At 44.3% G+C, this 13,982-nt stretch overlaps 1 protein-coding gene across 1 annotated transcript; it reads right to left on the bottom strand.

Moving 5' to 3' along the window:
- Nucleotides 1-4,293: 4,293 nt before the first annotated feature.
- Nucleotides 4,294-10,077, bottom strand: ZP2 (zona pellucida glycoprotein 2). Its single transcript, XM_068147398.1, has 18 exons — nt 10,021-10,077; nt 9,863-9,936; nt 9,599-9,682; nt 9,414-9,508; nt 8,515-8,673; nt 8,122-8,166; nt 7,730-7,894; nt 7,225-7,321; nt 6,961-7,142; nt 6,430-6,559; nt 6,073-6,254; nt 5,906-5,997; nt 5,697-5,821; nt 5,257-5,446; nt 4,905-5,040; nt 4,725-4,821; nt 4,556-4,642; nt 4,294-4,469 (listed from the first exon to the last, which is right to left on the bottom strand). Exons 1-18 carry the CDS (start codon nt 10,065-10,067, stop codon nt 4,324-4,326), a joined length of 2,133 nt encoding a protein of 710 aa, XP_068003499.1. The 5' UTR covers nt 10,068-10,077; the 3' UTR covers nt 4,294-4,323.
- Nucleotides 10,078-13,982: the final 3,905 nt, after the last annotated feature.

The raw sequence follows: 13,982 nt of genomic DNA, 5'->3' as shown, positions 1-13,982 counted from the left end.
TTCAAGCTTGATTTCTTCCTGCTCCTATAAAGTAATTAAACATCAACCCTACAAACCTACCTACAATTATTTAGGTGCACTCTAACCTGGGCAGTCAGCTCCAACTCTTTAGATTTCCAGGAGCCATTTATTTTAATAGCATATTAATTCAGCAACCAGCCACTAGAGAGCCACATAGCCAACAATCCCTGAGGCAAGGTTGCATCTAATAGCTTTCCAGAAGGTAATTCCAAAGACAGAGCAATAAAACCCTTACTACCGTCTCCACACTACTCAAAAGCTTTAGGCCACAGCTTGTATGTGGATACACAGCTGAAAGGATCTCTCCTTTCCCCCAAGTTTCCTTTACATCCTCAACTTTTGCTGAAGGGAGCAGGCAAAGCTTAAATTCAGCAGACAATGAAGTAAATCCATTTATTCCAGTTCAGAATTTGGCCTCACATTAACTGGTTTTGTTTTAAACTGATTTTTCTACATGCAGAAAATTGTCAGCACTTATCAGGAGCCAAAGCTGTGACTTCTCAGTTACCAGCAGGTAAACATGGAACAGTTTCAGTCCTGCTGTCCTGACTTGTGTCTTTATCAGTCACTGCTGTTTCAAAGCTTCTCAGGAAGAGCACATTTCAGTGCTGTCATCACTACATTAGCACAGGTTTTGATAGGAATATGCTGAAGAAATCAAACTAGATCAGTATAGATCAGGTGGTTTTACTGGAGACAATAAGGTGTGTGGGTTGTCTGGTTTGCTGAGGTGTTTGTTTTTAATTAGACATGGAAGTAGAGCTAAGAAGTCCTTAACAAGGAAGGCCAAGGAAACAGTACAGAGGCCTCACTTTCAGCTGCTTTCTTAGCTTGCTGCAGAACAGCACCAGCCCAGCAGAGAAATGGCAGCAGCCTTCCCAATCCAACTAGGTCCTCAGTCCTAAAGATGCCAGTTCACTGGCATCAATGGGCTCTCATCTTTACATCCTAAGTTCTTCAAGGGATGATTGGAGCAATCATATTTCCTGCAGTTCCTGAAGCAGCTGCTTGAGCTCAAGCTTGAGACTAACTCCATATGCAGCAAGTTCTTTGTCTCTTTGCCTATGCTACCTCTTGCTGGAGCATCATTCACACTTCCCCTTTCCACACACATCCAGAGGGACATCAGGGCTGAAGGCAGTACAGGAATCCCTGTATTTATAAAGTGAACTTTAATAGGCATCTTAACACTGACAGGGAGCTGAGAAACAGTATCACCTTTACTGGCAACATGTTTTCTTTTCTTCCTGTACATAAACAAAGTTGGAGATGAAAGTAACAAAACAACCCAACAACCAACCATCATGTGTTTTCTTTGATTTAGATATTATTCATTCTAGCTTTTCCTCTGAGCCACCTTGTGAGAACTACAGAGTTAATTCTCCAAGTAGGGAAAGCTCACCTGAGAGGAGATATGTCTGACAGACTCCCCTAAGCACACAATATTAGAGAGAAGCAGGCAAGAGGAGACATCCCTTTGATCTGGATGGTAGCCACTGTGTGCAGCCCCTTTGTCTCTTCCTCAGTCAGTAAGTATAGTACAAAAGTCAAAGAACAAAAGTATTGCCCATGCCCTTACTACAGAAAAGTGAGAGATTTTGAACACCTTCACTACTGCAAGCCTCCAGATTAAAACTTCTTAGAGCTCATCCCTATCAGTTCGTGGAGATACTAGCTCCCATTCCTTCTACAATGCATTCACTCCCCAGTCCAGATAGCAGTACTTAGTAAGTTCTCCCCATCCTGTAGCAGGTGTCCATCCAGCAATGGGAAACACAGACTGCCTGAACACACCCCAATCTCTTCCCACACAAAAATGAGTAAGATTGAGTGAATATTGAAAGCTTTATTTGCCTCAGAAGAGCTAAAAGCCCATAGTTCTAGGTACCATGTGCTGTCAAGTACGTTAACCCTCTTCATCAAGCACCACTTCTCCAGCTTTCATAGGAATACTTCATATTCCATTCAAGTACTAAGTCAACAAGACTGAAGTATAGTAGATGGTTTGCTGGATAATAGCCTAAGCAATCATTTCAACCCTAACCTCCATCAGGCTGATAAGTTACTTGCAAATGAACCTCTCCAATGCAAAATTCCTAATTTCAGTGTACTTCTGTTGACACTATGATCAACAGCTTAAAGCCTTCCCAATCACCATGTCCTCAGTACTACATGTCTGTCAGTAGTTAGACAATGTATCCTGAAGTCTGTTGTATTAAAAATAGCTCATTAATAATACTTGTTAAGAGAAGTATGGGCTGTGGCAGATGAGTGCCAGCCCTCTGCTACTTATGCACAGCATGTTGACATTCAGCAGTAGAGTCTGTCCACTGGCTTGATCTGAAGCCTTGCATGCACAGAGGTCAGAGCTGGAATTGTGATATCTCTGTCCTTGTTTGCATAAAATGCCCAGACAGTGGTTAACTTAAGGCTGGTACACAGTGAAAAAGAGCCCTTTCATCCATCCTCATTCTGTCACATGCAGTTATACTGTCATGCCTCAGTTCCTTGAGCATTTAAGACAACATGTAGAGAAGACAAAATAAAAATCATAACTGCATGACTGAATCTGTGTCAGGTGGTCTCTTCCATCTACAGAAACTGCTGTCCTCACCTATGCTGAAAGCTGCAATTAATAGCTACAGTGACATTAAAAACCCAAACCTTAAATGAAAAGCCAAAGGCTCTACTTCAAGTACAGTAGAAATAAAGATCCAAGATGTTTGCATACCTCAAGTACACAGCAAATCTTTAGTGACTCAGTGCTTTTGCTCCACCACCTCTAGGATAGACAGTAGCAAAAACACTAGAAGCTGTATTTGCACTGGATGCAATTCCAAACCTTTGTGCTTGAAAGGGAAGTACAGCTGGAACTCATTTATCCAGCACTGCTAGACTCTTCTATACTAGACAGTGACTGAGTACAAGTTACATTCTTTGTACATGACCACAGAAGCAGAGCTTCCCCTGAAAATTAGTTTTTTGGGTATAATCTGCTAGTGAAGGCAGTAAACAGAAACTGATACTTGTAACATCAGGGGCAGGAAATGTAGGAAGTTAACATCCACTTTAACAGAGCTATCAGATCTAGGAAAAGGAGAAATCAGTTGACTTAGAGCATAAAGAAGCCACAGCTCTAACGCAAGCCTCATAGCACAACCAGCCTCCAACTGATGTGGCACTAATGAAGAGGCAGCATTAGAACTCTCCCCCTCTTTGCCTGCAAGCTAAGCACGCTTAAACTGTTAGCTGCCTGCAGCCTAGTGGTATTTAGTTTGACTACACGGTAACAATCTTCAAACCTACCTGAATTTGGAAAGCATTCCAGAGAGGAAAAGCAACATAAAAAACCAGCCTCTGGGTTTTACAAGAGGAAATAATGGGAATAGTTTGGGTGGTGTGTAGCAGATCATGCCACAGTGGTGTGGGGCAGGTTTGGGATTAGGGGTGGGGTGTGGTAAATGATGTTTTATGAAGTGCTGGGTGTTACTAACCCATTTGAACAAAGCCAGGTTTTATCCCCCATCTGTACCACAAAGCTCAGAGATCAGAGCTGCATGTACAGCAGGAATGTAACAGCAACAGGAGATTTCAGAACAGATGTACTCAGAATATTCAGTATTATCATTAAAGCCAAGTCTTAGATGAGATGATTAAGAGGACTAGCAGCAGTTTCATAACTAGATGCAGGTGAGGGAGTGTGAAAGAATTAATGGAACAGGAGTGCTGCACTGACTGGTTACTTGTGGCTTTCCAGTACCTGTCAGAGAACAATCTGTTTACTGGATCTATTTCTGGTTAGTTTGTTTTTCTACAGTCCATAAGTGGCTTGAAGTATTTACCATACAAGACAGACTAGAAATCACTGTATCAGAAGTCATGTTAGTAGAGCATGAAGCCTACTCATGAGCCTATTAGACCCTTTGTTTCAAATCATTCTTTTTCAAAGCACCCCATTAGTCCAATCTGACCACCAGTGCAACACAGTGGAACCTAGCAGAGTAAAAAGCATTAAAGATTCAAGAACCCCATGTTTCAACTAAGGAGGTGAAGAAACCACCCAGTATAGGGGAAAATCAGTGTCACTTGAGTCTTACCCAAAAGGTTTGAGCTTCCAAAAGCCTCAGTTCTCATCTCAGCTAGAGCCCTGACTAAAGACAGAGCAGTGCCACTGCTCAGCAAGGCTGACACCCATCTTTGCCTGGTCTGCTTGCTTGAGTGCCATGCTGCAACTCCACACTACACAACTCATCCAGAAGACTTTTGCAGTCACACTTCCTCCAAGTTTATTCATATAAAACACTAACATACTATGTTCACCATGGATGCTCGTCTCTTTAGACATTTGAGAAAAGCCAAAAATAGTAGCATTGTGGCCACCAGAGAGAGAGTGCCAGCAGCAGTCATCATAATGCCAGCCCATGCCCCCTTACTCGAGGGAGTGTTTCCTGCAAAGCAAGCAGAGAAATAATTTGTAGAGACAGCTCTTTGTTGGATCCAAGCAGCATGCAGTATCATTGCACTGGCTTAGTACCTTGGGTTCTAGACCATGCTTCTGGCACAAGAAGAACAGGACCCTGTAAGCTCACCACTGCAGACTTCACACCTGGCATCCCACTCTCTACAACAGCAATATAACAACAGTGAAGCCCATAGTACAGTTGGTTATCTTAAGTACCACCTGACATCTGCTTAGACATTACCTCGTTTGCTTCTAGATGGTCTTGGGCATCTTGTCATACACAAAGGGGAGTCTGGGTGAAAACGATCACAGATCAGAACACTGCAATGGAAGTATACCTAGGACAGAAAATGAGAAGTCTGTTTATTTTGGGGTAGTAACTCCTTCTATCTACTTCTCTAAGAAGGAGAACATCACCTACTAGGCCAGGTAGGGTTTTGCCACCAGAGACAAAGGCAAAAGTCTTCACTTCCAGCCTTTGGCGATAGTTAGCATAGCTGACACCATGCCCCACAGGATGAAACACAGTCCTGTAGCTGTCCAGGTCGTACTCACACCTGCCAATAGGTAAGACAAGTCAGAACAGCAAGGTAGAGAAGTTTTGGGGATTTTATAAGCTACCATCATTCCACAAGTCCCAGCATACCAGGGCAGTGCTTGGTGGGCTGTGTCAAAATGAAGCCCTTACACTTGGGGCTGTTCCTAAGTAGTGGTAGGGAAGAATTAGTGTATCCTCCCCCAGCCACTGCCAAAAGTGCTTCCAGGGTACTCACCCATCAACAACAATATTCCACTGGGGAAGTGAGTTCGGGTCTTGTGAAGCTGTTGCCCAGCAATCATCTAACACCAGATGGAGGTTGGGATCATTGCGGTTCAGGACCTGCACTTCCAGGAAGATTGGCTGCCGAAGGTACCTTATAATTGGGTACTGGTCATCACGGTACGGCTGCCTGTATGAGCTCTCTGCAAGAACCAAGGCTTGTTAGATAACTGTTCACAAGCACTCCTGAAAAAACTCTAGTCTAGAAATCAACAGCAGCTGGTCTATCAGCTGCAGTTTGTGCTAGAGTAACAGATTTTAAGGCACTTGCCTCAAGCAGCACACATGAGGGAAAGGAAGCACATCAGGCCATTAGAAACCCATGCACCAGAACAGTTCACACACACTCCCCATCAAGTTCTAGTTGCCTCCCTAGAGCTCAGTCAGCTTTACCTGGGTAGCTTAGAAGAATTAAGGAGAGGGGACCTTGGTTCACTGAAGAAGCCAGAGAAGGAGAGTTATCTACCCTTACAGTGAGGGAGGCATCACCACCGCTGAAGGAGCACAGGACTGTTAGCCTGGAAGGAAGGAGCAGGTAATTCTGAAGTTAATTTTTAGAATATCAAGGACTTAGTATTACTCAAACAGGCTCCCAGACACACCTGAGTTCACTGTCCCTTGAGATCACACGCAGTGGAAGGTCTGCCCCTAATGCTGTCACCTCATTCTCATAAACAATCTTCTCCCCATCAAACTGCAGAGAACAAACTCTGTTAGTAAGGGCATTCCCAATGCATGAGGAATGCAGCAATACTGGCTACACACTTACCCAGTACCTGGTCCCACATCCATTCAGTGGGACATGAAACCAAACCCTGTCATTCAAAGCAGATTTGAAGGCTGGGCGGCATGTAGGATCTCTGAGCTTAAGTGTATCCAAGTCTAGCAGTGGTGTAGTACTATCAGCAAGGATTTCAAAATCCATGTACCCATCCTGGGTGCATACAGCAGCTGCAATAGAGGTTCACGTAAGTTACACCAGTCAGTGACAGCATAGTCTGACAAGAGCTGCTGTGTTTTAGCTAGTGATGCCCTTTCCTGAGAAAAACTAATTCAGGAACAAGCCAAGCTGAAAGATTACCCTCTGAGCAGCACACAGACCAAGTCCATTGCAGAAGTCACTCACCTACTGGTGCATGCTGGTCACAGGGGCACTCTGGGTGAATCACCATTGCCACAGTCTCCCCATGGAATTGAAAAGTCAGCTTCAAAGAGGACATGTAGGGCTGAAGTCCTGAACAGCTCCTCCCATGTACCTGAAATACAAGATTCATGCCCCTGAGAGCTCATTTTACCACCAGCATGTTAAAGGTTTTTGGGTTCCCCCCCACATTAGCCCTGAGGCCATGGTGCTCCCCACCCTTCACTAGGTTTTAGTTTGCATTGCTCCAGGCATGCCTAACACTAATACACTCCAGGAGGAATGTTTTCATCTCTAGCTGTTTTGAGCAAGAGACTTCATGAAACTCATCTTTGAGTGATGCCTGTCTATAATGACTCAGTTTGCATTTAAAACACAACTGTCCTCATTTGGCCACAGGGCACATGGCTGACTTGGCAGGTGCTTAGTCAAGGTCAAAGTTACTGTGCTCTACGTGAGTAAGCAACAAGGAGTTGTGATCATACTGACAGCTGTGGCTTGAGGATTACAACTCACCCTGGACTTCAGGAGTCTCCTGCTAATATGCAGCTTGATCTCTTTCTTTCCATCCAGAGTAATCCCATTTTCCTGGAGCTTGTCCATGGGGATGGTCCTATTCTCTACACCCACAGCCATAAGAGTGCCTGGGAAGGCTGGGATGACAACAGCCATGTGTGTTGCATTACAGACTGCTGGACCTGCAACAACAACTCCATTAAATATACCACCAGTTCCCTCAGGGCAGAAGCAAACCAAATTCTGACTTTCTCCATGCATTACCTGGTGCACAAAGCATTCTTGACTCCACAGTCAGCCTGCGTTCAGGAGGGCCATACATTAGCTTAAGTGCCACAGTGTAGAGGACCTTATCATTGTGCTGGCAAAGAAGATAAAGCTCTGTTAGAGTGTTCAGCCCAATTTATCATTACACCTACCCCACAGGGCCATGTACTACATCTGGTTCAGGACTGCTGTTGTTCATCTGAATACCTTCTCAAAAACGATCTGCTCACAAGGCTGCCAGTCAGATGTTCACAGGGCAAGCTATAGTAGAGGCCCATCAGCTGTGCCATGAGGCACACACTGGGTCCTCATTTTATAGGGCTGGGCAGTTCAACAAGTGCTATACAAAAAGCTAGAGAGCTCTGTAACCACCGGCTAGGCACAGCACTGCATCAGCTCTGGCAATGACAGGCAGGTGCTTTCCACAAGCTTACAGGAAAGAGATACCCAACCTCTGTTAACACAGCACTGTTTCCTCAGTGCCAGCTCTCTGCTCACCTACCTTGTAAGAGACAACTCCGGTGGCAGTGAAGGTCACCTGAAAGATCAGGTTCTGATCATCAGATAGAAGGTTATAGCCTTGCTGCATGGCTTGCCCAAGGCTCAGCTGATGTATTCTCATTCCATCATCAATTGACAGAGTCCAGGTCATCAAAGCTGCTGGAAGCTGCAAAGCAAGCGATCCTCAGGAAAGGAAAGCACAACCACACAGAAGCAGCAAGGCATTACATAGTTCTTCACTCTGCAGGGCTACAAACTCACAGGTTTTACATTCAAGAGCACACAAGTACACTCCAGAGAGGGAACTCCCCCAGCCTGGAAACACCAAGCTCAGCTTAGATCCAAAATCTAGACATTCCCCAACCCTCCCTCTGCAAGAGAGGAGACACGTACCATATCCTCATCACTGAAGCTCAGAAGGAGTCTTGGGAAAGTAACCTGAAACACAGCACAAGGGTTAGCCTACAGGAGCAAACAGACCTACAACATTCTAAGAATGATCTCTCCTACAGTTTTCCAAAGCAGGCAGTGGACACCAGCATCCCAGTTTCCCCTTGCAATAGGGCTGGAGCATCATTATGTGCATCACTAATGACCATTTGCAAAGCTAGCTCTCCAAGGAGCTAATGGTCATGCCAAGGTGGACATACAGCCAACAGACCTCCCTGAAGCTGGCTAGAGCTTTCCCCAGCTTGCTGCAGATCACAGCTAAACAGTTTCAGGAGACAGCCATCCTATCTTGCAGCCTGTAAGCAAGATTTTCAGGACCCCCTTTCCTGTACTTACTGCCATGAAGTCTTTTGTACAGTTTGTTGTGCCAGCAAAGAAAGGAGCAGTGATTTCATCTGCATGATTGCTACTGCAGTGAGTGCTGTAGGTTATATTCTTCTCCTCTCCCATTGTGTCATTCACCATCAGCCTCAATCTGAGCCAGGACTGACCATCCTATAGACAGGAGATATCAACTGGAAGCAGCAGTACCCACCATAGCATAAAGGCAACTAAAAGCCATTGAGACTAAACTCAAACTTCAGCATTTTAGGTATTTGTACCCATGCAAGGACACCACGAATTATTGCTTTAAGTGTCCTATAGAAAGAGATGAGTTCTGTAGTACAGCATGGAGTCACAAGGTTCAGGTGAAGAACAGAAGATACTGAGAAGTGCAGGAGTTAAAGACAACTAAGGACTACAACTAGTAGTTCCAGAATCAGTTGTTCAGGAGACAAGTTAATAAACACCAAGAGATTTGTGGTGTTTCAAATGCCTAGGAGCAACAGATATCAGTAAAGCCTCTGCTTGAGTAGTTTGGGTTGGCCTCCCACCTACTGTAGAGCAGCTAACAACACATGCTATGAATAGGAGTTGAAGTTATCTACAGATATGTGTAAAGAGAAAAATGCTCAAACTGCTGAACCTTGTCCATCTCTCTGCAAGATATCATCTATAGCAGCTCAATCCCTTCACAGAAAAACATTTGCAGTTCCCTCTGAGGCTTTAGTTGCCATTTGAAAGACCAAGTGTTTGGGTAATTTTTGACTTCTGGCATGAGCTGGTCTTTTAGAAGTTTTGTAAGTTATCCCTATGACAGGATAGGGACTAGAAACACTATTAAATCCAGTCCTTGTCAGGAAAAATATCCCACACTCCATCACAGCATCTTCCCAGAATGAAGACCTCTTTACCTCCAGGTTAGTACAGTTGGCAGACAGGACACTGAGCAACAGCCTCTCATAATCCACAGTGTAGTCACAGGACATGATCTCCTCACCACTGCCATCTAGGGAGAGCAGGGAAGGTGAGTCCTTCAGGCAGGCACCTGCTCTTGGGCTATAGCAAAGGGCCAAGGCAAGGCAGTAGCAATACATACCAACAACGCACACATGCCAGGAGTAGTTGCCAAGCTCTCTGGAAAACTCAACTTCTATACTATCCTTATGACAGGTCACACTCTCTGCAGAGGGAAGACCACCATCAGCTCCACCATCACCCTCCTGGAAACATACCCTGCAAGCCCTCCAGCTACCCAGCCCCACCTTAGAGCCCCCATCCACACTAAGGTAGGGGGGAAGCAACTCCAAACAAACCCAAAATTGATATCCACACAACTACCAGCCCAAAGAGGCCTCATTACCCAAGAGATCCTGATCCTCCAGGCCTTCAGAACAAGAGACTAAGGGCAGCAAAACAACAAATAAGAGCAACAACCTGCAAACAAAAGAGGACAAAATGAGAAAGCAGTAAAGAAAAGACTCAACACTCCCCCCCAAGCCTCCCCCAAACTCCACTCACCACATCCTTGAGATGCTCAGGCACTGCTGCTCTACAAACAGACCCATCTCTCACTGCTACCACAAGCTTACTCCCTGGCTGCCCAAGGAGGATTATATAGGACCTGGTCCAGGCTCCACACAGGTGCAGCCTCTCTGCTGCCCTGGGAACAGAGAGCTTGCACCTGTCTCTTGTTGTGATGCCCTCTCCTTGCTGTGGAGAGGAGGGCTCACAGGAGATCCTAAGTGGGCGTTAAAGAGTTTGGTGGTGTTCCCCTGTATGGTAAATCTGCAATGCTGTTATAGACCTCATTAAGAGAAAAACATAAAACCTAAGTGACATGTTAAGGAAAAGAAGTCCTAGATCAGACTTTTAGACTGGAAGGTCTCTGGAGGCTTCAGTTGGGCTATCATTGATCAAAGGCCTGAGGTAAAGGGCTGGAAAGAAAAAAAAACTATCTCAGATTTATATTATCTGTCAGCTTCCCCAATGCTTTTGATTTCAGACTTGTGAAGAACCACAAAGACTCTAGTTTTCAAAAGCAAATTCTTAAGATGTGAGGGGGAAAAAAAAAAGATAGATCATAGGAATAAAGGAAATTAATAGTAATTTGGGAACAGGATGTTAAATTTGGCTTCAGGGAGTAGCAAATTTTTTATTAATGTGCCATGTAGTCATGAAAAATACATAATTTAGATTTCATTTTACATGTCTAGATCTGTGCCTGGAGCAGAGTTTAGAGTTTCCCAGGCCAACTAACAGTAGCTTCAATTCTCTTAAAGACTTAGAATTTTAAGAAAGAGTTTGTCTGTCAAGTGCTGGTAGGTACCAAAGTGTTGGAAATGTGCATCACGGTATCACAGTATCACAGTATAACTTAGGTTGGAAAGGACCTCGAGGATCATCGAGTCCAACCTATCAACACAGACCCCATGACTAGACCATGGCACCAAGTGCCACGTCCAATCTCCTCTTGAACGCCTCCAGGGTCAATGGCTCCACCACCTCCCTGGGCAGCCCATTCCAATGACGAATGACTCGCTTGGTGAAGAATTTCCTCCTCACCTCGAGTCTAAACCTCCCCTGGCGCAGCTTGAGACTGTGTCCCCTTGTTCTGGTGCTGGTTGCCTGGGAGGAGAGTCCAATGCCTTCCTGGCTACAACCACCTTGCATGCATGCATGCATGGGACAACGCATGAGAGGGAGGCAGGTAGCTGCAACCATGTGTTAGCCGCTCCCTTGTATCAGTTTTCGAGGATGTAGGTTTGTAGGATGTAATTCATCAGGATGTGCTAAAATAATTAGTTGCTGCTTCACTCACCATATCTCAATGTGCAGCTAATGCTACAGAGAAAGTGTGGCCATCCCCCTGTGTGGACTGCTGAACCTGTAATAATAACCTTTATGAGAATAAACCAAACCAGGTTGGAAGAGACCTTCAAGATCATCGTGTCCAACCCATCAACCAATCCAACCCACCCAAACAGCTAACCCATGGCACCAAGTACCCCATCAAGTCTCCTCCTGAACACCTCCAAAACTATGGCCTAAGTTAGAGGTAAACAGAAATTTCATGCCCCCAAACACAAAACTATCTCAATGGTTTGCATTTTTTTCCTCTGATGCGAAACCCTGCAAAGTCTCCTTTTCCAGTTACTTTGTTTTGTTCTGTTCTGTTTTCATTTTGGTTTGTTCTGTTTTCACTTTGGTTTCTTTTGTTGTTGTTGTCTTTCCCCCCTTCTTTTCCTGTTTGATTTTGTGTCTTTTGGAGAAAAGGTGTTGCCCTGGACCAGTGCTGAACAGCCATGAGCATCGTGGTGCTGCATACCACCTCCAGAGGGCACAGGGCATAGATTTCCTGTGGGTTTTGGCTCTGACTTTGTCCCTCACACAATGGCAGCAGAACAGCATTTGGGAGACCAATGAGCTCAACATGGTTTTCCTTGGGACTGTTTGCAGTACTGATGATGATATCATGGGAAAAATTGGAAAAAAAAGGAGAAAATAAGAAAAACAAAGCCAAGGAAAGGCTTTAGCAGTGCAAGGAGCCTGAATGCCAGCTCAGGACTACTTTTGAGCACTCTCAGCAAAAACACTTACTGCAAATGCTGCTGTGGTTAAACAAGGTAATATCACTTCCTCTAGCCCACCAGAATCCCTCCAGTCTGCTTCGGTGTACCCAGTATGGCTGAGTATCAAGCAGGTGAGGAGACAGGGCTTTGGTAGAGCTGGCTTTATTGCCTTTCAGCTTTCAGTATCTTTCCCTGCTGATGAGGACCTGGCTCCTGAAATGTTGTGTGCAGGCAGACTGCCAGAGCTGCCTTTGCATCCCCAATTCCAGACTCCAGCGAGGATCCACATGAGCAATGATCACATCAGGAAGTGTCTCAGGCAGCACTGACCTGGGTCACACTCAACCTCTGTGGGAACAGAACTGCCTAAGGGGCCATCCAGCAGCAATGTCCCCAGGCACTGCAGTTTTGCTTCCCCAAGAGGTGAAGAAATAAGGTTTTATTTTTGTTTAAATGTTGTCGTCATCTCTCAATTGTGGAGCCACACAATTAGTGTGACTAATTCCATTCTCTAAGCCCATTAGTTCCAAGGATCTCATTAGGCAAGCAGAGGCTTATTTGTCTCCCCTAGTATGGCCTTTACCATACCACCTTTGGTGCTTAGAAAAGCTGCAACGAGGAAATGTTGTGCTGAATAATACCTCACCCAAAAGAGATGGCACAGCATCATCACTGTTCACACTGGGCTTTGAGCTATCTAGAGCAATGTAATGAATGCTTTTTTAACCTAATGAGTTTGTTTATCTGGCAATATTTTATTTAAGATAGTCTTCAAAAGAAGGGGAAAAAAAGGTAATAATCATAGACATAGCAAAATCCAATAACAAACAAAGCTGCTTGTGAAGTAATTCATTAGCTTACAACACCATGTACCACTACAACAGAGTTTCTCCTGAGCCTGGTAAAACATTTCAATTGGAAGTGGAGTGGTTTGGGAGTTCTTTTCATACCCAAAAAGAAAAGGTTCATTTTATCTCCTCAGGGAGTGTAGAAAGTTCTAAATTTTGAGCTTTATTCGCAAAAGAAAAAAAAATCTCCATTCAGTATGAGAAATTTAGCTAATTTGGTGTTCAACTGTCACATTTTAAGTTGAGGTGAGACAAAGATGAACAAATACCAGGAGTTTACAAACAGATGGAGATTTTGTTTGGTCTTTTCAATTTCTTCTTTTTTTTTGTGATGCCTACTTTTGTGGCATAAAAACAACAACAACAAAAAAAGCTTGCAGATTGCTGGAGCTTCTCTCCAACTGATGTGGGGTTTTGCCTTCTCATTAAAACATGGAACAAGAGCTTCCCATTTAGCATCATACAAAGTCACTTTCTTTTTAAATCAGTATTTTCTATGTTAGATGGTAAAAATCACTCTGAGAGCCACACTTTGTGTACTGAATTAACAGGAAAGCAAAGGAATGTACTTCTGTAGTAGAAATCAACCATCTTGCAAATAAAAAGGGTCTCTTTTGCCACCAACTCACTTTCACAGGTGTGGCTAACATGAAATGTCCAAGTACAAGAAAATGCCCTCCCCTCTCTTGTTTCAGGAACTGGTAGTATGTGTATTACACGTCCTGGTGAGCATTTTTCACTCCTGAGAATAAAAAAGCTTACATTACCCAGTGAAGGAAATCAAATTTAATGGCATCAAGAAATAACTAATTAAAAATCTGGGCATTTGGGGGGAAAAAAATTCACAGAAAGAGTGTGGAATGGGCTGCCAAGGAAGGTGGTTGAGTCACCATCCTTGGATGTGTTTAAAGGTCATTTAGATGTGGTGTTCAGGAATGTGTTTTAGGGGTGAACTTCATAGTATCATAGTATCGTTCAGGGTTGGAAGGGACCACAAGGATCATCTAGTTCCAACCCCCCTGCCATGGGCAGGGACACTCCACACTAGATCAGGCTGGACAGA

Source organism: Melanerpes formicivorus, unplaced genomic scaffold (assembly GCF_026170545.1).
Source record: "Melanerpes formicivorus ecotype bairdi unplaced genomic scaffold, bMelFor1.0.p_v2 SCAF_14, whole genome shotgun sequence".
Classification (NCBI taxonomy): Eukaryota; Metazoa; Chordata; class Aves; order Piciformes; family Picidae; genus Melanerpes; species Melanerpes formicivorus.
This window is presented reverse-complemented; position numbering and strand designations above follow the sequence as displayed.